We start from the raw sequence: 20,535 nt of genomic DNA, 5'->3' as shown, positions 1-20,535 counted from the left end.
ATCATGTTTTAACTTCTCTGGTACAACTACTCTGTCTTCTATCATAAGAATGCCATCAACAATTTCCAATTTTTCTCTAACTGCGAAGAAGTCCCTGAACTGCTTCGGTATATTGTTCGGCCAATCTGTTGAAACAAATTTGATTATTTCTGTTAGTAACTTATCGGTTTTAATTTCTTGCAAAATCAAAGCGAAGTCAATTGGAAAATCATTTGAAAAATTCAAACTGTTTATCGTCTCCTGATCTACGCCTCTCGGAATTTTTTGATCCAATGGAAAACGACTGCAAAAATCAGCATTTCCCATCTTAGATCCTGGTCTATATTCTATTTCGAAATTGTAAATAGAGAGCTCCATTATGTACCTTTGCAATCTTGTGACATAAACCGATTGCTTGCCCTCTTTACCAAAAATCCCTATGAGAGGCTTGTGATCCGTATACACTTTAAACTTTTGACCGAATAAAAACTTGTGGAACTTTTTGATTACGCAAACAAGTGCCAAAGCCTCAAGATGCAGGATAGGATACTTTTTCTGAGCATTGTTTAAGGAAAAAGATGTGAAGCAGATTGGTTTTTCAGTTCCATCTGTTATTTGTGCCAAAACGCCTCCTAAACCATATGAAGAAGCATCCGTAACCACTACTAAAGGTTTGGAAGGGTCATAAAAATCCAGTATGTTAGCAGACAACAAACTTCTTTTGCTTTGTTGAAAAGACTCTTCACATTCTTTGGTCCATATAAATTTTTCATCTTTTTTTAGAAGGTTGTATATACATCTTAATTTAGTTGACATATTGGGTATAAATTTATTGTAATAATTAATGAGTCCTAAGTACGCTTTAAGTTCAGTCTCATTTTGTGGCGTTTTAGCTTTCTCTATTGTTGATAATTTTTCAGGAGAGGGCAACAAACCATCTTTTGTAACCAAGTGGCCTAAATATGCTAAAGATTCTACAAATAATTTACACTTTTTAAAATTTACACGAATATTTGCATTAGCAAGTCTTTCCAGAACTTGAACTAATTTGTCATAGCATTCTTCAAATGTTTTCCCTGCTATCAGGACGTCATCTAGGTAACAACAGACACCTTCAAGTCCTTTTAGGACCTGGTCCATGACCTGCTGAAATAAGGCCGCGCTAGAGGAGGCTCCTTGCGGTAAACGATTGAAAGTGTAGAGACCTTTAATCGTATTGATTACAACAAATTTTTTTGAACGATCGGTTAGCTCAAGTTGTGTATATGCTCCCGTTAAATCCAATGAACAGAATACTTTACTACCTGCCAACGACGCAAAAATATCTTGAGCGAGTGGCAAAGGGTATGTGTCTGGAATTATAACTTTATTTAAAGAAACCTTGCAATCTATAACCATACGTATTTCCCCATCTTTCTTCAGAATTGCGATTATTGGAGATGCCCATTCACTAGCATTGGTTGGAGATATTACACCTTGTTCTTCAAGCATGTTTAAATGATCTAAAAACTTTTCTTTAAGCTTGTATGGAACCTGATAAGCACGTTTAAAAATAGGTTTTTCTGATTTAAGAGTTAAATTAGCTTTAAACCCCTTAATTGGCTCAGAAAAGTCCTTACTGAATACTTTTATGAATTTTTGTTGAATATTACCTATTGCATTTTCGCGTAATCTCTCAATTCCAAGATGGTTGATGATTGCAGGATTCAGAAACTGTGCCTTCCATTCTGGGTAAAAGGTCTCCAACCAATCTCGTCCTAAAAGAGGTGTAAAATCCTTGTCGCTTTTCAAAATGATCATCTTCTTTGAGCTTCTTAGTCCATTCAGTTGAACTTCAACCTGTAGCTAACCTGATACTATTAGCCTTGATCCGTTAACGACTACCAATCTTTTATTACACTGATCCAATGTAAAAGAACGAAATAGTTTTTTATACATCATTTGACTTATTACTGACACCGCGGAACCTGTATCGATTTCTAAAACAATCTCGTGACCTTGAACTACTGCTTTGACTAAACAAGGCTCGCTAACGTTATTTATTGCTCCGATTTTCAAACATTCTATATCAGAATTATCACTGGCATCATCGATACGAATTCTGTTAAATTTGTCAAACGGCACTGATTCGGTCACTGATTCTTCCTGTTTCACGAATTTAACTGAATTTTTGTTAAGAAACCAACAGTTTTTCTTTATATGCCCTACACGTTTGCAATGATTACATACGGCCTTGCTGTGTCCATTCCACTCACGTTCACGGCCACTACGATAAAAACCAGTGCCTCTATCTCTACTTCTGGAGCGACTATCAGATCGATCTCTACTTCTGCTCCTAGAACGAAATCTACCTAACCTTCTGCTATTATATTCTTCATGCTTTTGACCTAGTCGATTTTTCACGGATAAAATCGCACCGGCGTCGTTCGGATCAACAATTTCCTTAGTTCTCTCTCCTGCTTCTTCGTGAGTTATAATCAATTTCTCTACCGCATCAACCGTTATCTCATCTTCCATAAGAATTTTACGCTGCAATTTCTTGTCACGGAGACCTATAATCAGCCTATCTCTCATCGCTTCATCTTTAAATTCTTTGAAATTACAGCTTTCCGCTAACAACTTTACCGCCAGAACAAAATTCTCAGCACTTTCTGCGTGTCCTTGATATTTGTTATAAAACTTGTATCTATGCATGAGAGCTGGTTCAGTTTTATCAAACCGACATTTAAGCTTGTTTATCATTTCATCATAATCCAAATCGTTAACATCTTTCTTGGGAAATAGCAATTTAATCTCATCGAAAACATCATCACCGCTTAGTGAAATAAACCACTGTTTCTTCTCATCCGGTTTAACTTTATTCAATTTACACATAATTTCGAAACGCTCTACATAATTACTAAACGATTTACCCGTATGGTAATGATCAATGGTCCCAATCATACCTGGTACCGACATTTCGTATCGACCTGTATGCACAAATGCACTCTGTAAGCTACCAATGAGAAAATGAAAGGTGTTTACTCACGTTAGATGCTGGACACTCACTCAAACGTTGCGAATGCAATTTCTCACTCGACTCACTACTCAGTCTCACCGCCGAAAATCTCGCAGTGGTCGTCTTCTCCTCTGTTGTTTCTGCTCTGCTGTTTTGCTTGTCTCTCTCTCTTCTCTTTCGCGCTGGAGGTAGCTTTTACACTCCGTTCGATCTACTATCCGATTCGACCTTGCTGACACAAGTTCTCATGCACCTTGCTCAGCTAACCGGCATGCACTTCGCTCACTGATCTTTTCATATACGCTCTCCTCTCCTATCCAATGATGTCTCACTTAGAATTGCTCGCAGTCGCAGCTCATGGATTCTGCATAAACTTCTCTCCTCTCACTGCTTCCTTCACACTTCTCGGATCTGTACAGAAGGCACCGACGGACAAAATGTCGATCGATTAATGATGATGACTGTGAAAAAAGTTTCAAAATGGAGATTAGATGCCACGCTATAGTAAAACAATAGATCCTGAAATAATGATAAATTTCACAATTTCAATAGGTATTCAAAATTTCACTAGCTGGAAACGCTTTTTTTTTACAATGGATCCTGTAGTCACAGATATGCTCAACAGATACTCTAGCAACTCCGCTTACAAGTTCACTGTTCGACTCAATATCTGCTCTACAAACTACTTACCGTAGCTCACACTGGAAATTTCCGTCTGAGCTGGGGCACTATCTGTGGATTCGTTTCACTTTCTCGTCGCCACTGTAAAGTTCACTAAATATCACTTATAATAATCCCCTCTTAGACTAAATAAACTTATTAATTGTATTAAACTTCTTTGTGATAATGCGATTTATAATAAAACACTTAAAGATTTGACTCCGCTCTTGATCACGGCTCAAGCTCGAATAACTACTTTATTCAGTTCATCTCGTTGGAGACTTATACATATCGATTTTACCGAAAGCACTCTAAAGACTTTTGACAGAACATTACATTAGGCACAGTTTAGCAAAGAAATATTCACACTTTTTGAAGGTGTAAGCAATACCGTTGGAAATGTCGGTGCTAAACAATCCACTGGTGCTATGCCTAAATGTCAACTTTGAGTGATTAATGATATCATACAGCATAGCAAGTATAGTTTTTTTTCTCATAAAACCGTTTATTCTAAAAAAAAATGTGCTTATTTTAAGGGAAATTGCCTACATTTAGGCGTATAATGCAGATTTTCAAAGTTTAATTTTGCAATAAAATGATCAAAAACTCGAGTTGTAAGAATTTTGACATCATTTTCAAATTCAGGAAACCTAAATTTAGTAGATACGGACATTTTTCAATCTTTAACCTGCTTTGTTATATGGTGATCAATTTCGCCCCAGTGTGTCGTTTCAATCATCTGATATTAAAACTATTTTTATGATATGTTAAATATTATTTCATGAAAAGTCGATTACATAAACTGATAAAGATCAATAAAGTACTGATTTTGTCGAAATTTATTTGACAATATTTGAATTCCCAAGGATAACACAACAAAAACTGGTAAAAAAGTGATCAATTTGCCCCCAGATTACGGTTTCATCATTCATGCTTGCATTAACATGGGTATAACAATTCTACTTGTATAAGAATTTTTATTTTTGCTTTTTCATATAAATTATCATTTTTGGGCCACTTTTAAATCCTCACTAAAATGGCTGAAAACTTTATAGAACTATTTTTCCATCATAAGGACTGTTATAAACATAATAGTCCGTTGTCTAGTGTGGTGCTTCCTTCAAAGGGCAAATAGCCTACTGGAAGCATTAACGTGTAGTGTATTTTTAAAAAAACATATGGAGGGTTAAATTTTCAGTTCCTGGCGATTTTCTATGGAGTCTTTCCACTGTTTACAATGAGGCATAAAGTCCATTAGCAACTTTCTTGTTGAATTACTAACAATATCTACTGAAACTTACTTGGCAATGAAATTGTGGAAGATTTCTGGATCGAATAAATCTTCCCAACTTTGGAAACTTTTTAATCATTATTGAGGCAACTTTAAATTAATTCCAGGGAAATAATTACACGATTTGCTTTTGGGATTTTTTCGTAGGAGTCTCGGCAAAAACTTTTGAAGAAGTTGGACAAGACCCTTTGAGATATTCCTAAACAGACTCTAAGGAAGATATTTATCAGATTCTTGGCCAGATTTCAGACCTAACCTTTAAATTGCCTGGTTAGGATGTCTATTGATTTACTCCGTGATATCTGGCAGATTTTTCCTGTCTTTACAAATAGATTTCTTGGCAGATTTTTTAATTTCATCTTTGAACTACAGAGGAAAACTTTGAAAGATTTCTTTTTGAAATAATTGTAGTTAACACAATTTTATACTTTTTGTAGCTTCATTTGTTTCTAAAAAAAAATGTATACATCAATTGTTTCCATAATTTTCCATGAGCTTACATTTGAAGGAATTATTTTGACGAATTAATCAAGGGCGAAAAGCCAGTTTGATAAAATTAAATAATAATTTTAAGGGGTCCGCGGATTGTTTGTAGAACTTGAAAGGGGGCTGCAACTTCAAAAAGGCTGGGAAGCACTGATTTAATAGGTGTAAAGAATAGAATTCATTGTAGGAATTCATTGATTAAAACCTTGAAGAATTTTCCAGGAATCGCCTCCCATTCTCCTTGCTTATTCTTAAAAAGCACGAGAGGACATCTACAGAAGAATTAACGGCAAAACAGTATAAAATGTCTGTGTATAAAAAATGATAATGACTTAGAAATGGAGTAGGACTTGATGAATGAGTTCCTACAATCCATCAAAGTTCATAAATACTTCGCGAATATTAGTGATTCTAGGAAACTTTTTCAAATAAAAGTCTTGGATAAATTGCTGGTGAAATCTAGAAATAATCGTTGGTGTTATTTCACTGAAAAGAAACCCTGAAGCCGTTTCTAATGGAAACTCAAAAAGAGTATTTTGCAGCAATCGCTGAAGCAATTACTGGATAAATTCTTAAATAAATTGCTCGGAATTGAATTGCCTACAAAAAATATTTGTACAAATAAATTTTTTGTGCGAATTCTTGGAAATATTTTTCGAAGAATTAATAAGAAACCTATGCTTAAATCAGATAAATTTTTGAATATATTTTTATTAGATTGCAATGAAACCATCCCGGCGACATACCGTTTCGTCTCAAATTTTGAACATTACTCATATTCTCATTTAAAAGTTGTGAAAGCAGCAATTTTTGCCTTTGAAAAAGTCACTGTTCGGAATGTTTTGAATTTGAGACAAATCAGTATTCAGCTGAAAAAAAACTTTATCTTATTTTATGCGTCAATTCTTTCAGCTAGGGTCTCTAAAATTTTGTAGGTGGGAGATTTACGAAGTATCATTGCCGTAATCACACAGCATTACTTCAAATTATTCATGATTTCTTTATTACGTTCTTCAATATACATAATCCTTTCTAAATTACGGCAGTGTTTCGTTGGTATACGGAAACTTTTTTGTCGTCACGGCAAACAGCTCACCGTAGACCTTGCTGTAAATAAAGAAAACATCAGTCTAAAAATTTAATTAATTCACGTAAAAACCGTTACCTAGAACTCTCCATTTCGCAAAAGTATCCCATCCGGAACCCCAGCGGCCAATTCGGAGCGAATCGGTTCGATTTGCAGTTTCTTGGCATCGGAACGGCGTAGAAACGATGCGTGAAAGCACTATTGTAAAAGTACGGACACAGCCCGTGTGATCCTTTTGGAAACGGACCCGCTGCCGATTGTTCCCTTCCACATACGCCCATACTCCAGCTGACGTGACAATCCCGTCGTTGCGTTCCAAAATTGTTACTGGTGTGAATGCACTGGACATGTTTTGCGGCCAGTTTTGGATCCAACAGGAAGTACCGCTTGTCTTTGTCAAATCGCACTCCGGTTGGTTCACACACTAAAAAATAATCAACGAAGATGAAATTGTAGAAACTTCTGAAATGCGACACTTGCTTACCATCGATTCGTCCAATCCGCTACAAACCAAATCTCCGGCCAGCTTCTAACGCCAGATTGGCACCGAAACTGAATCCAAACAAATATCCAGCATCCGGATCAAATCCCACGGCTTCCAGCCGTCGAAGATGCCGCGTCAAAGAACTCGCCAGAAGATCAAAATTTGGATACAGATCCCGAAAGTAGTTCGACGATTGGCTGTCGTTTCCATAATTCATGAACATAATGCATCCCTTGCGATGAACCGTTAGATTCGAAAGCATGTCCAGAACCCAATCCTTGGTGGGACCATCTCGCCATCCATGTATCACTATCGCAAATGGTTCATTTGGTTTGCAGCCATTTTCCGCAAAAGTTGAATCGTTTTCCGTCAAATAGTGCAATTTTTGCGATTCTCTGAAATGTTTCGAAACATAGGATTGAAAATCGATTCATAACGGTGAATATTCACGTTAAAATTACCTATTGAAAACTGCATACTGAATTGTGCTTTCGAAGCTATCATCTGCAGCCACAAATTCGCCGGGCACTAGGAATAGCACCAAAAGCGCGTACCACCTTCCAAACGATCCGACCATGACTGAATGTCTTCGATTGTCTGGAGTATAAACTAGTTTTGGGCACACTTGGCATAGTTTAACCCAGTTTTTGGAAACAGAGCAACACAACACTGAAACCACTTTCAGCAGCTAACAGCATGCTGCCAAGTATATGAGCAAGATTAGGATGATTAATGATTTATGGATTCTTATAGCCCAGAATCAACACCAAGGCATACCGTTAGCTGAACGTGGATGGATATAAATATCAACAGCTCAGTTACTGCAATAATTCTGATACAGTATTTAAATACACAAGGGCCCTTCCTTAGCCGAGTGGTTAGAGTCCGTGGTTTCAAAACAAAGCCATGCTGAAGGTGTCTGGCTTTGATTCTCGGTCGGTCCAGGATTTTTTCGTAAAGGAAATTTTCTTGACTTCCCTGGGTATAGAGTATCATCGTACCTGCCACACAATATACGAATGCGAAAATGGCAACTTGGACAAAGAAAGCTTTCAGTTAATAACTGTGGAAGTGCTCATTGAACAGTAAGCTGGACAGCAGACTATTTCTTAGTGAAGACGTAATCCCAAGAAGAATAATGTCACTCAGGAAATATACTCATAAACTGTTTTTAAACTGCAAACCAGAAACTGTTTTCTTATGACCTTATCAAAATTTCGCACTGCTTTTAATCAAAATCTAATTAATTGTGTCTCTTTGATCCAATATGAACTAGCTAGGGGGGACTAGTTAATAAAGATAAAACATTTTTCTTTGATTCTGGATTGCATTGTACTGCACAAGGATCGATCATCTCGCAAATAAATAAATCAATACAATCAGCATAGTTTTGCCCCGCAGTGCAATCATGTTTAATTATCATTTGTTCCATTTCTTTCCAGATTACGACAACCGCACGTGTGTGCCATGCGAAGCCAACTGTGCATCCTGTCAGGACCGACCGGACTACTGTACCAGCTGTGATCATCATTTAGTTATGCATGAGCACAAATGCTACTCGGCCTGCCCGAAGAACACCTATGAAACCGAAGACTACAAGTAAGTAGCGGGCAGAGGGGGAGGGACCTTTTTCTGAACCACAAACGGAATAAGACATTGTACCACAAGTGCTTGCCGAGTGGTTTCTCGTTTGAATGGGAGTTTCTTCCTATTGGCCTGGCCCATTTGATGAAAAATTCACTAGGAGAAATACTCAAACAACCTTTCGAAAGCCGATAAACACCAATTCTCAGAAAGAACATTCTCATCGTAGTTGTCGAAAAACTTACGCAATACCCAAAGCTTCCGAAGATTAATTCCCATGATTTACTTTACCAACATCAAAAACCTGCTGATTTTCAGGAAATTTCCATCCACCGGGGAAGGGTCTCTTTTGGCTCATGAATACAAAAGCAGCAACTGGGACAAAATAGTCCACTTAATCTCCACTCACTTGGAACTTCATAGGCATCCTTGGGGTGAACTCCTCTTGTCCTAATACGCTCAAAAGCCAGCTAGAGGAACACTTGTTTTGTTTCACATCCGTCGCCTTTCCAGCATACGTCGCATCACAGGTGAATCTTACTTCCTCGCCTGGGTGTCCCTCTATCGGAACTTGTTAGAATAAAACTATTTTTCTGCTTCCCAGCTAGATAGAACAAAAGAAGATGAAGTAGTTTTTCTTGGCTTTTAATCAGGGTTGGCTCTAACAGTGATAGCACGCTTATAATTCACATGATTTAATAAATATTTATAAGAATGCGGAATGCCAAATTCCAAACAAATGAGGGCGAATCATTCAAATTAGAATTAGTGTATTTTTTTTTCAATCCAGTGTGTAATCATGTGACATTTACTGTTTTTTTTTCATTTCATTACACGTTTAAACGATGTTAAACAAAATTCGATTCGCACAAAATCGAGCACTTCTGGACCACTTGACCAAACATCAAGTGCGTAATTTTGACAAATGGTGAAAAACCTGTTCATTCTTCTTTTTTGCCTTCAACGGTGATTGAAGTGATTGCCTCTGATAAACGACAAAGACTAAACTGACTAACAATAAAGAGTTAGAGACGTTCCGATACTTCCGACATATCGGAATATAGATATTTTGCTTTCGATATTTTGGTATTGATATTTTCTATTCAATATATCGGTGGTATCGATATTTCCTTCCGATATATCGTAAACCAATATTTGGATGACAATTGTAAGGTTTTCTCGTAAAACAATTAATTTCTAAATATTTGAAAGCAGTTCACATACCAATGGATTACCTGCTTTGCTCTTGCCCACAGTTGATCAGCAGAAGTTTTCTAGTTTCATTTTATATGGGGAAAGGCATCTAACTTCAAATATCTCTTAAATGAAAGCTTTAATCGAAAAAATATTTGGTAGACGTGATAGTCATTATCATTTTGTACAACCGGTACCAAATATTTTTTCGAAAATAGTTCCCAATTTTGAGAAATAATTCGTTAGATGCATTTCGCCATACCAATATTTTTCGCGTTACCTTTTAGCGATTTTCGTGCATAAATACTAGCGTAAATGCGATACTATGTGGCGAGTACCGAATCAGGGCATGTATGTGACCCATTGTTATATGATGTATCGTAAAAATAGTTATTCGTATCGATCAAAATTCCAGTAATATTGAGGGTTCAAATAATTGTTTGCGAATCGTAGGAAACTCAACGTCAGTAAACTTAACGATACAAGAATATTGCGCGTTTCAAATATATCAAATGATATTGCGATATATCGATATTTTCATTCAACATATCGGTGGTATCGATACTTCGATTCGATAATCGTATCGAATCAAATATCGATACTTCGCAATATCGGAACGTCCCTATAAAGAGTGCCAGAGAGTGACAGACATGAAGAATGTCGCCTGAAGCCATATGCTTGTGGCCGGTACCCGACAGAACAGAGAGCGGTAAAGGGCAGCGAGAGCTGAAGAAAAGCGAATTAACCGCAGAAAGCAAAGGCAGCATAAAAAAGTGTGATAGCTGAAGCTCAGGATAGCATGAACCGGAACGAAATGCTTAGATTTTACACGACGGACAATGGCGCTCAGCACAAAACAAGATCAGTAGAAAGCTTGAGAAATATTTTTTTTTTGGGAATACCTATTGCAAAAACCTTGGAAAAATAACTGTAAGGATTGTTACAAGTATCTTCTGTAATCGTTAGAAAAACTAATGGAGCGATTCTCTATGGCATTTCTGATTGAATCAATGGATGATTAAAAATATCACCGACCTGTTCTGGGACAAATTTTCATGAGCATTCCTGGAAGTAATTCATGAGAAGTTTTTGAAACATCCATAGAGAATTATTTGGAAGGAGCTATGGATTAATTTAAGACCAGTCGCATCGTGTAACATAAAGCACGAGTGTGGTGATACTAACGAGTCTTAACGTGCCATCAATCTTGATATAATCTATCAAACAATGGCTGAATCTCTTGACGATTTTCAGAAGCATTCTTACAGAACTCCCAAAATGTCAAGAAGTTCTTCTTTTGATTCAGCATTACCGTAGAAATTTCTGGAAGTAGTTCTTAGTTTATTCTGGAAAAATGGTTTCTCAAATTATTTTATTCTGATATTTTCTGGTCTGTATTTAAAGGCTTAGTAGCTAATCGTTCATTTTAGCAGGCATGATGGAAATATGGATCCTAATTTCAAAGTAATAAATCTCAGTCCTGGTTTATATCTATTAGAAAAAGTATCACGTAAAAGTATGTCGAAAGTATGCTGATACTTGTCAGCTTTGTGTACGTAAAACCAACTGATTTTCAATAATTCGAAACCGTGAGATGAATGAGCAGAAATCATGATGCATACACATTTCAATGAAGGCAAACTCCGCCTCAATGCAGTTTCTACTTCAATGGAAGGTATCTAAAGTCTCTGATTTAACCAAAATGGTCTTTTTTTTCTTATTCTTAGTTTTTTTCCTTATTCTGCTTGCACTGAACTCCGATGCAAAATTGTTGGTTCAACACAATCAACAGGCTCTTCAAGAATTTCGTTTCAAACTCCCCGAGGAAAAACTTCAGAAATTATCATAGTAATTTTATTACGAATACTTTCAGGGTCTCTGAGAGGGAATTCTCCTGAAATTCTTCTAGAGATTTCACTGCCAATTTTCCAGAATTTTCGCCAGTGGGTTTTTCAAAGCATGCTTAGAATTTCTCTAAAATTTGCTGCTGGAAATTCACGATAACCATAGCTACTGCCTCCAGTAATTTTCTCAGGTAATATTTTTTTTTTCAAACTATCCCAAAATCTACTCCAGTTTTTTTTTCACTAATCCTTCAACCGAATTCTCCAGTTGTTATTGTAGGAGATCCTTCAAAGATTTCCACTGCATTTCTCCCAAGGATTTCCACAAAGGTTTATTCTTGAGTTTTTGAAAAAAAAACCCTGTTCAAGTAACCCTGCAAGAGTTTTTCCGCCTGTTCATGTGGATTTCTTCTAGAAATCATTCACGTATCCGCCCAGGAACCCAGGAATCCCTTAAGGGTTTCTCAGAACAATTTTTTTTTTCTAGAAATTTCTCCAGTATCAAATCCAAATATTAACGTTATTTAAGTTTTTACACCAGTAAATACGACAGTAATTTTCCCAATAATTTCTCCAACCCTTCCTGAACAAAATTCTTTCGAGATTCTGTCCAAAGTTTTTCGAAAAATTCCTTTTCAAAATCCTGCGAAATATTATCCTGAGATATGATTGATTTTTTATTTTTTATTGTCTCAGCAAATTGTATATAAAATCTTCTTAAACTTCCTCGAGAGTCCAGGAGTTTTTTCAGTGGTCCTTGTTCATTAAGGATGACTTTATAACATACATAGGTTTTATCAGAGGTTACTTTAGATTGTTTTCAAATATACCTTACAGATTTATTTTTCAGAAAAAAATTCTTGGCCTTTCCTTTGAGACATTCCTGGTAGAATTATCAAAAAAAAAAACTTTCAAGACTTACTTGAGAAAATTTCATAGAATTAGTGCAGGAATTTCTGTATAAATCTTAGAAGGAATCTCTGGAGCTCTTGCTGGAAGTATCTTAAGATAAATTTATAGTTGAATTCTTATATGAATCCTGAAAGACAATTTTAAAAGACATCCCTAGAAATTCCTGTAGGCATTTCAGGAGAAGTAATTGATTTAATTTTAGAAAATGTCTTAACCAGGAAACTTGACTGAATTTTTGAGACATCCTTAGCAAAATTCTTGGACATATTCCCTAGGAATATTCGTGGAGAAATTCCTTGGGAAATAATAGCTAGTACAGCTTCATAAATTTCCGAAGTGACATACCTGAAAAAATATCTGATGAAATTCGTATAGCAAATCATGAATTAACACATAACAGCAGTAATACTTGTAGTAATGTCACGAGAAATTTTCAAGAAAGTCGTAGATCTTAGAGCAATATCTGCTCTGATGACATAAAGAATTAAAGTATTATTTCTTCGTCTTTTTTTTAAATTGTCTTCGCTCCTATTAGGATTTGTTCTCTTACTTCCTGTTTGATCTCTTTTAGACCTCTTTTTAATTCTTTTTAGGTCTGTAGTTTTCGACAACAGGTATTTAATATCTTATTTCTGAGGAAACCAGTTACTATCAGCATTGTCAACACTGAAAGCTATCTAAGTCTTGTGGTAACAACTGATATCCTTTGCGTTTGAGACCCTTAAATATAGTAACTTTCAATTTCATGCTTGGGAATCCATAGGGTAAAAATTTTTCTTAGCTTCACTGTGCACAACGTATTTTCCAATGTTTGTCCTACCCATGGTTTCGAACGTGGATGCGCCTCTGCAGCCAGCACTAGCAGATGCAGCATACCGAGTGAGTCACCTGGAAACCAGCGGGATGCAGGCTTCCTGAGTCAAGCGTTCACACCAAAGTCGGCGAGTAGCACTGTTTAAGACGACCGGCGGCATAAGAAGACGGAATTGTCGAAGTATAGAGGAAGGTCAAAAAACTCAATTGGTTCGTCAAGACCAAAAACAATGTCTACCTCAGGATCAAGCAGCTTGTCACGAGCATTAAGTCCCCCGTTACTATCGCAGAACGCGGAATGAAGGAATTTCGGATTAGAGCGGAAAAAGCCGAAAAGGCATTGATCCCGGTGTATGCAACAGCCGTTTCACAGGAGACGCCTAAGAGCAATCCGACCACCCGCTCGGAGAAAAGAACGAGGGATACACCAGAAGAACAGGAAGATCGCACAAAGCAGAGAAACGAAGCTGAGTGCGTCAGTGAGCAGAATAACGGCGCGAATGGCGCACTGTGAAAAGCCAGAAAGAGAAGAATGCAGCACGTAAGGAGAGAAAGAGAAAAAGAACGGAACCAAAGAAGAAATAAAAACGACGGTCACCTCGTGAAGGGTTCAAGTACGATGCTCTTGTTATTGAGGCAAGCGACAAGACAGCCTACGCGGCGATTCTCAGGAGAATGAGGGAGGATCCAGAGCTGAAGGAGCTGGGTGAAAACGTGATGAGGCGCACCCAGAAAGGATATATGCTCTTTGAACTCAAAAAAGATCGGTCAATCAAGAGTTCGTCCAGCCGGGATATCGTCGTGAAGTCGCTGGGCAACAAGGCAAGTGTAGGCCTTATCCCAGGAGGCAGTGATCAAGTGTAGAAAACTGAACGAGATCACAACAGAAGACAACGTGAGGGGTTCACTATTGTCTCAATGCAATTTGGAAGAAGGACCGCAGTTCATCCGGCTGTGGAAAGCGTACCGGGGGATGCGAATATCTACGGTCCGAATACCAGTCGAAGTAGCTAAAAAACTCGAGGCTGGTAAGGTCAAGGTGGGATGATCTGTCTGACCGCTTTTGACACGCTTTGTTGGTTTGGCAGCTGCTGCGGATTGATTCGATTTACTTTGTACGAGTATACGGGACGAAACCAAAATGTACAAACGAACTCTGGAAAATTCGATGGAGAGATGCTTCAGATGCATGGATTTCGGCCACCAGGAAATAAACTGCAAAACCCCGGACAGGTCCAATACGACGGTTGGCTTCAAATGCCGCAAAAATCAGAAGGCGAAGTCAGGTCAGTAATGATGATGAATATAACGCAGGTGAATCTCAATCATTGTGACGCCGCACAACAACTGTTGTGGCAGTCGACAACGGAAACAAAGTGCGAAGTTGCAATCATTGCAGAATTTATCAAGTTCCTCCCGATAACGGCAATTGGGTAGCAGACAGAGCAGAAACGAAGGCAATCCAAGTCATGGGCTGATCCAAGAAGTAATCGAACGCTCTCACGAGAGTTTCGTGGTTGTCAACATTAACGGAATCTTCGAGGTGGACACTCGAGCAGCACACCCAGATGTTGGATGTGCCAACCGACAAGCTGATCGGTCGTACGCCGGTAATCATCGGAGGTTACTGCAATGCTTGGGCCGTGGAGTGGAGTAGCAGACTGACCAACGCGAGAGGGCACAGTTTGCTGGAAGCTTTAGTGAAGCTCGACGTAAGGCTGTGCAACGACGGTCTCGCTAGCACATTTCGCAAAGACGGTAGGGAATCCATCATCGACATAACGTTCTGCAGCCCGTCGCTGATCAGCAATATAAACTGGAGAGTTAGCGAAGAATACACCCATAGTGACCATCAGGTCATCCACTACTGCGTTGGCCAGAGAAGTTGTGCAGTATAGCAGAGGAGGAATGGAGGACGTTGGTGGACGATTAAGGATTTCCACAAGGGTCTTTTTGTCGAAGCACTCCGAGTAAAAAACGACGTTCCAAACATAAATGCACTAGAGGTGACAGAAGCGTTGGCGAGAGCGTGTGACGCAACTATGTTGAGAAAATTAAAGCCAAGAAATCAGCGGCGTACAGGTGGAACGACAGACTTAGTACGCTCCGTGCAGCCTGCTTAAATGCCAGATGACGCGTGCAGAGAGCTAAATCGGATGCCAACACGGAAGAGCGTAAGGTGACCAACCGGCTGGCCAGAGCCGCGTTCAAACGGGAGATAGCGACGATTAATTCGAACTGCTACAAGGAGTTGTGGCGGGAAGCTGACGCAAATCCCTGGGGTAACGCCTATCGAGTAGTGAAGATCAAGAACCCAGTAACACCAGCAGAAATGTGCCCCGATAAACTGAAGTTGATGGTGGGCGGTCTCTTTCCTACGCATGCTCCCATCGCGTGACCATCTACACCGTATGCTGACGAAGGTGAAGAAAATGCCGTCATCCAAGTTTCTAACACCGAGCTGTTAACGGTTGCGAAAGGATTGAAGCTGAACAAGGCTCCCGGTCCAGATGGTATCCCTAACGTTGGAAGGCTACCACCGCAGTCCTACACAGAATCCGGGTCACCGAATATCTTTGTAATGTTCTGCAAAGCATCTTTCAGAACCGGTAATGATTTACGTCTTCATCGGAGTAGGATAGATCCACCGTCAGAGACTATTCCTAGTAGTACGTAGAGTTTCACCGGCTTGAGTCGTTGGAGCGTCAGTGAACCGGAAGCCATCCTACAACCGGAATCGCTAGGTCGACTTCGGCACTCTACCGGTTCAACAACGGAGTCAGAACAACACGTAACGTTATCGGTTTCGGGAGAGATTTCTCCGTTCGGAGAACTCTCCATCGGGTAGTATCGACAACGACGGATCACCGGCTTTGGGTCATCGGGGCGTTTGCTTACCGGAAGTCAACCCTCAACCGAAAAGGCAAACCCCATCTCCTTAGAAGTCTTGCCTGATGAATCAATTGGCTTAACTGACCAGAGATTTAGCAAATTTCTGAAGAATCCTGGAAGACTCACGTCGAATTGTTTTATGCAACTTTATGAACTTCATAACACCTTCCTAGCAGCTTCTCTCATCTCCAAGTGTCTGACAGAAGTCTTAATGCAAGAAGGATATCGAGAAGAGACTGTAACAAACTGGAAGTTTTTCCGTTCAAGAATATGGGTTAATATAATTTTTTTGAATAATGATTCGAATTAACTACAACACCTTCCTCGATTAGAGTTGATGGATTCAATGAAATGTTCAAAGCAGCTTCTGGGGAGTGTACCTTTAGATTTCTGTCGTTTTATAATTATTGGCCACCCTAATGTACATGTGTGGCTTATGGAAATAACTTCCATATACACATATTCTTTCATGGAAAAGTAACTATAAGACTGATGCCAATTTTGATGTTTTTACTTATCTGTACTCAAACGATGTCAATTATGATCAAATACTACAAAAATTTGGCTCTACCACGCAAATTGAAGTTTATTAGAAATTGGTGCGGAATAAGCAAAAGTTTTGCGAACTCTTTTCATGTAAGATCTTCCCAGCCATAACTTTGTTGGAAACCTCATTGTGAAACCTCAGGATAAATGGTTATATCTCAATTCAATATGTAAATGCAACGTATTTCAGTAGTTGTCTATAGTACGCATTGCTTTAAGTTATACACTTTTGCCTAGATAGTCAGACAGCTGTCGCATAGCAGCACTTGCTACAGCCAACATAACATGTTGCTAGGTCGAACTAAAAATAACTGAATAACTGAAAACTATAGGTTCTTTCATTGCTAAAAATGATTCTCAAAATACTCCTCATTGTAGGATTTTCACAAATATGTCTACAGTGTAATAAGCATGTGAAAAGCTGTTCACTAAATAATTCAAATAGAGGCTGGATCTTTTCCAAGTTCGGTCCTGACCTTAGCATCCCAACCATCCATCATTCTCGCATGTAACAGGTAAAAGAGGCGCATTTAACCCGATCAGTAAATACTCTTCAGACAAGCCTTTTTGTCGGGCCTCTTCGAAGAAGAGTGAAGCTCATTGTTACGGGTGGAGTTTAATCAGACATTATTGACTCAGGATGCTCCAAGCATCTGTAGCACCTTGCAGCAGCTCCAGCTTTGACCATCGGACAGAAACACGAAAAGTACCTTTTGCCGGAAAGGATGCTTGCGGTCGGTCGGAGCGAGGACTACTTCCAGTGCTTCTCGGAGAATGAATAGCAATTGCCAGTTTGCACTTCCAATTGGATGTGTTTCAATTTTCACCCATTCCAATCTAATGAAATGAGAACGAGGAACATTGCATCCCGATGATGGCCTTCGCCCCTTTTTGTACCGGGGCATGCCAAATTACAGTACTACTCCTCCAGTTCCCTCGTTTGTGGAACCAATACACTTCGGAGCGAAATGAAGCATTCGCTTAGTTTCGGAAAGTGGTCCAATAATCGAATTCCATCTTGTCATTTCGGATGTGTGTGGACGGACCGAAGAAGAAAGCACGGAGTGCGGTTTGTCAAGCGGGGAACGACGTACAGTGGAACCTCCATTTACGTGATTGCTACGTAGATGGAATTCTTGCCCTCAAAATTCAGTTTGTATGAAACTTTGAGAATTATTATCCAACAGACTTCCAACAAGGACCTGTTTGACAATGCGTGTCTAAATCTATGTTAAATCTAAGCTAATTTGCCTAGGTGTTCTAGGACAGCCACGAACTCCGTGAGAACTAAGCCTACAAATCTACAAGCGTAACTAGCAGAGCCGTTAAATGTCATGAATATCACTTGATTTTGACAATTGAATATTGCTAATATCATCCTTCCCCGTGAAAATATCATCGGCAAAAGTTTTCCCCGGTGACCTTTTCTTAACTACTGTTGGTTGGCAATATTTGTTGAAGCAATATTTCGAATGTAAGGGTGCTATAAGCATTTTAATTTTACCAAAGTTTTGACATTGTACAGCACTGGTAACTAGTGTTCTGTCGAAGCCTTATATTTTTTCAATATATTATATATTCATATGATCTCATGAAAATATATTCATATGATCTCATGAAAATATATATCAAGTTACAGTTTTACGACCGTTCATGTTTATACAAGAACTTCTTTGATTCCGATCTACAAGTTCTACCAGTGATCTTTCAGAGGATTATTAACAAGGTTGATACCTATACGGACTTGTTTAATTATGTTCTATCAGGATTTGAACTCAACGACAAGAACTACTTGTAGTACAGAGATCTACAAGCGTAACGAGCAACTTTTCAGAAGCTTTTACTCTATGTCGAAATCAATACAGACTCATGAAGTGAGGTACTACCAAGTTTTGAGTTCAATGACTATTTAAACAATGAAGACTTTGGGTAACCCTGTGGGCTTCGTGGCCGTGCGGTTTGTGTTACCAAGCATGTGGCCGCATCGTGTCAAGGAGTGTGGGTTCGATTCCCGCTTCAGTCTGGAAAACTTTTCGTCAGGAACGTTTTCCGATTCTTCCACTTGGCGTTGCATGCTAGTCTGTTGTCTAGTGTGGTGCCTCCTTCAAAGGACATAACCGTCCACTGGAAGCATTAATGTGTAGGTGTCTTTAACCCTACTATAACTCTATGAAGTTTTTGGGTAAATCAAGAAAGCCAAAGGACTTCTTGAATATGTGTGTTGCAGTCTCCTAGGAAATGAACTTTATTAATAAAACTCCGAAATATCTCTGGTAACATCTATAGGTACAAAGGCCATCGATCAAATGCATGAAAAATCCATTTATGTAATAAATTGAATAACGTGAATTGAGTTAACGTAAATGGAGGTTTCAGTGTACACTCCCAGTTTTGGGAAGTGGGGACAACGATGGCGTGGCGGTCAGTGGCCGACAACTAGAGAACGGAAATCGGTTAGCGAAGTTGTCGGATTAACCCGTCCCATCGTAAAAGACATCACTTGGGTTCCCATTGGAGATGGAAAGGAAATTGATTTTTTTTAAGCATTTCATGCACTGAATTTCGGTAGCTGCTACAATTGGAAGGCACGGGATGAGCGAAAGCAATTGCAGAGTTGAAAGTTTCATCAGATTGGATTTCAGAATGCATCTATTTAAAACTTATCGAATGACTTTCAGAAAATACATGCAAACTCTTAACCAGAAACGTATATCCTAATATTCTCGAAAATTCATATTATGGTTGCACACTTGTTAACTCATTCTCTCTGGTATCTGCTTGACATTTATTTTTAATTAAATCTATTAATAGAGGCCAAAAGATGAATCTGTTAAAAGGAACTGAAGATCGAAAGACATAAAGTCGAATGAACGAAAGGCCGAAGAGAAAAGAAGGTAGGAGTGCATGTTACATTTAGTTTTTTTTTAGTTTCTGTACTTTCGACTTTTCGTCTTTCGACTTTGGCGGCATCCACAAATTACGTAACGCTCTAGGGGAAGGGGGGAGGTAGGCTCAAGCGTTACGGCTCATACAAAAATTTTAAAATTTTCATACAAAAAGCGTTACGGAGGGGGGAGGGGGTCAAAAATTTACAATTTTAGCGTTACGTAATAAATGGACGCTGCCTTTTCGTCTTTCGACTTTTGGTCCTTTTGACGTTTATTCTTTCGATCTTTTGTCCCTAAACCTTTTGAAAGTAGTGGAAATCAATTCAGTAACTATACCAGAGCATTACTGCCCATAACTGCAAAACAGTGAATTTCGACATTTTTGACAAAATGGAGTTAATACCATTTAGAGTCATCAAATGATAAATACTTTCGATCAACTTACTGAAATCTGTGAGATTGTCCTTGAAAATTCGAAAAAAAAATACCAAGTTGTTTTGTCACACTGGTAATTATAACCGCATAACAGTCACTTTGAGATTATAAATGAGCCTCGTAATGTAATAGCTATGAAATTTCTATCAGAATTATTTTATGACAATTCACCTAGTATGCGATACGAGTTGTACAAAATATCAGCCTCAAATAAGAATTTTTGAGTTCCTGGTAATTGTTTGAAAATTTAGTTTCCTCCCATACTGCCATAAAATGAACACTTAGTATTCCATTTACTCAATGACTACTTTTGTCGAATGTTACAAATGTGCAGTAATGGGCAGAATCATTTCATTAACAAAATGAACTGTTTGATTTAATATCGTTGATGGGTAGAGTTTAAGTCAAGGTTTATATCTATTAATTCAAAGTAAAATAAACC

General features: G+C 38.5%; 1 protein-coding gene and 1 long non-coding RNA gene across 3 annotated transcripts in view; one reads left to right on the top strand and one right to left on the bottom strand.

The window, feature by feature from the left end:
• Nucleotides 1-20,535, top strand: part of LOC5573800 (furin-like protease 2) — a 1,094,423-nt gene that overhangs the window by 1,027,582 nt on the left and 46,306 nt on the right. For both annotated transcript variants that reach the window (XM_021848509.1, XM_021848508.1), the window contains exon 10: nt 8,428-8,584. In XM_021848509.1, coding sequence (XP_021704201.1) covers nt 8,428-8,584 — 157 coding nt within the window. The remainder of the gene's footprint in view (nt 1-8,427; nt 8,585-20,535) is intronic.
• On the bottom strand, nt 2,835-3,975 carry LOC110677643. Its single transcript, XR_002501093.1, has 3 exons — nt 3,668-3,975; nt 3,008-3,438; nt 2,835-2,948 (listed from the first exon to the last, which is right to left on the bottom strand). It is a non-coding gene; the product is annotated as an uncharacterized LOC110677643 (long non-coding RNA).

This window comes from Aedes aegypti, chromosome 3 (assembly GCF_002204515.2).
Source record: "Aedes aegypti strain LVP_AGWG chromosome 3, AaegL5.0 Primary Assembly, whole genome shotgun sequence".
Taxonomy (NCBI): domain Eukaryota; kingdom Metazoa; phylum Arthropoda; class Insecta; order Diptera; family Culicidae; genus Aedes; species Aedes aegypti.
This window is presented reverse-complemented; position numbering and strand designations above follow the sequence as displayed.